This window comes from Nanorana parkeri, unplaced genomic scaffold (assembly GCF_000935625.1).
Source record: "Nanorana parkeri isolate BGI_ZX_2015 unplaced genomic scaffold, ASM93562v1 scaffold4262, whole genome shotgun sequence".
Lineage (NCBI taxonomy): Eukaryota > Metazoa > Chordata > Amphibia > Anura > Dicroglossidae > Nanorana > Nanorana parkeri.
In genome coordinates, this window is record NW_017310526.1 from 7329 (window position 1) to 9130 (window position 1802).

A 1802-nucleotide genomic window follows, 5' to 3' on the forward strand; every position below is an offset into this window, starting at 1 on the left:
CCAATCACATTCACTTCTCAGGCCGTACAATGCTCTGCGGCAACCAATCACATTCACACGCGGTGCACATTTGTAGGGTGAATGTCGGCGTGTGAATGTGATTGGCGGCACATCATGTGACCGGAGCGATAATAACATTCACAGAGTAAAACTGATACAATGACACTTCTTACCGGAACTTCCCTTCTACAGGGTAACCAGACAGGAAGTCAGGCGTGCACAGGGAATAGAACTCCCCCCTCTATGACGCAACCTTCTGCTGACTCGTCTCCTGTTCTAGCTCATCAAAAAAACTCATCCTGTTGTGGATAGGAAGGCGTTTCTTGCTGTCGGGGAGATTTACCTTCACTTCCTGTCTTAGGGTCCCCACACACAAAACGATTATCGTACGATAATGGCGGGAAATCCCGCGATCGTACGATGATCGTAAGGTGTGTGGAAGCCGTGTGACCTCTACTGCTGTACGGTCGCACGACTTTGAACTTACGGACATGTTCGAAAACCCGCCGAGCGTCGTACGATGTTCGGCGGGTTTGTGGCATGTCCGTACCATAACAGCCGTACGGGCCGGTGTGCGCAAGTGCACACTGCCCATTCGGGATTGCGGTCATCGGAAGCCCGCCTCTCAGGGGGCGCGGCTTGCGATCATCGCAAGTACGATCTGCCTATGCAACATAGGCAGATCGTACGTTTTTTAAAGTACCTTACAACCATCGCAAGACAGAAGTTATCCAATGGTTGTAAGGTGTGTGCCCGGCCTTAGAGTCACAACACGGGATGCACGGATATATCGGCCAGCGAAACACATCGGCCGAAAATGCCGCTTTTGGCATAATGCCGTAAGTGCCATTTTCCTGCCGATACATCGGCGCGTCCGTGATTTCTCTCCTCCCGGCTGGGCGCTGCTCTGTGTCCCCAGCAGGGAGGAGAGTGCTGCGAGCGGCCGGCGTCTCTCCTCCCCGCACCGCTCAGCCGCCTATCACAGTCCGCAGAGCGGTGTGGGGGCGGAGACAGGCCGCGCTATCACAGGAGACTGAGCTCTCCGCCCGCACCGCCTCAGCGAGTCAGAGAGGAGAGCGGGTGATCAGTGATCGCTGAGTGTTTTTTTAGATAATTGAGGACAGAGTATGGTTACTATATCCCCAATAATGAATGGATGGGAAGTGATCTACATCACATCTACATCACTTCCTGTTCATTCATGATTGTGGTTATAGTAAAAGTCGTGTTTAAGGCGTTCTGGCGCCCTGGCTCCTGTCCAGCCATCTTTAGTGGGAAGACCTCCCCCTCTTATTTCCTCTCCTGGTGACCACACAGGAAGTGAGGGGAAATCTCCCCAACGGGCACACAGACAGCCTTTCCTGTCCACAATGTCCGGAGCTCTACTTTATGACCTTTGATAACGGCGGCTCGTTCACACACAACGGTCGCCGCGGGATACGGCGCTCCTCACCTGTGGTCGCAGGTTCTTGTGGACACGTTTGAGTTTCGCCCGCTTGCGGCCATTCTTTGTCACGATTGTTTCCTCGTAGAATTCGTGCGCCAAATCTCCGTCCTCGTCGAAGAACATGGAGCTGCGGGGAGAGAGCGCACAACCATCATCCGCCAGAACAGAGGCGCCGCGGACGCTTCACTTTGTATTTATAACACAGACAAACCGCCTCTGGTGTCAGCCATGATGGATGGAGGGAGCTCAGAGGACGACAGACAGGAAGTGGGCTGTGTCCGGGAAATGAATTCCCTCATATCAGACTCTTCTGTAGTGAATACGGTCACCTATAGAATGTCCGATCCGTTCTCAC

The 1802-nt window shown here is 53.4% G+C and overlaps 1 protein-coding gene across 1 annotated transcript in view; it reads right to left on the reverse strand.

Moving 5' to 3' along the window:
• TUSC2 (tumor suppressor candidate 2) overlaps positions 1 to 1592 on the reverse strand; it is a 2474-nt gene extending 882 nt beyond the window's left edge. The window contains exon 1 of the mRNA XM_018575615.1: positions 1454 to 1592. Within this exon, the coding sequence (XP_018431117.1) occupies positions 1454 to 1570 (117 nt within the window). The 5' untranslated portion in view covers positions 1571 to 1592. The remainder of the gene's footprint in view (positions 1 to 1453) is intronic.
• Between the last annotated feature and the right edge of the window lie 210 nt (positions 1593 to 1802).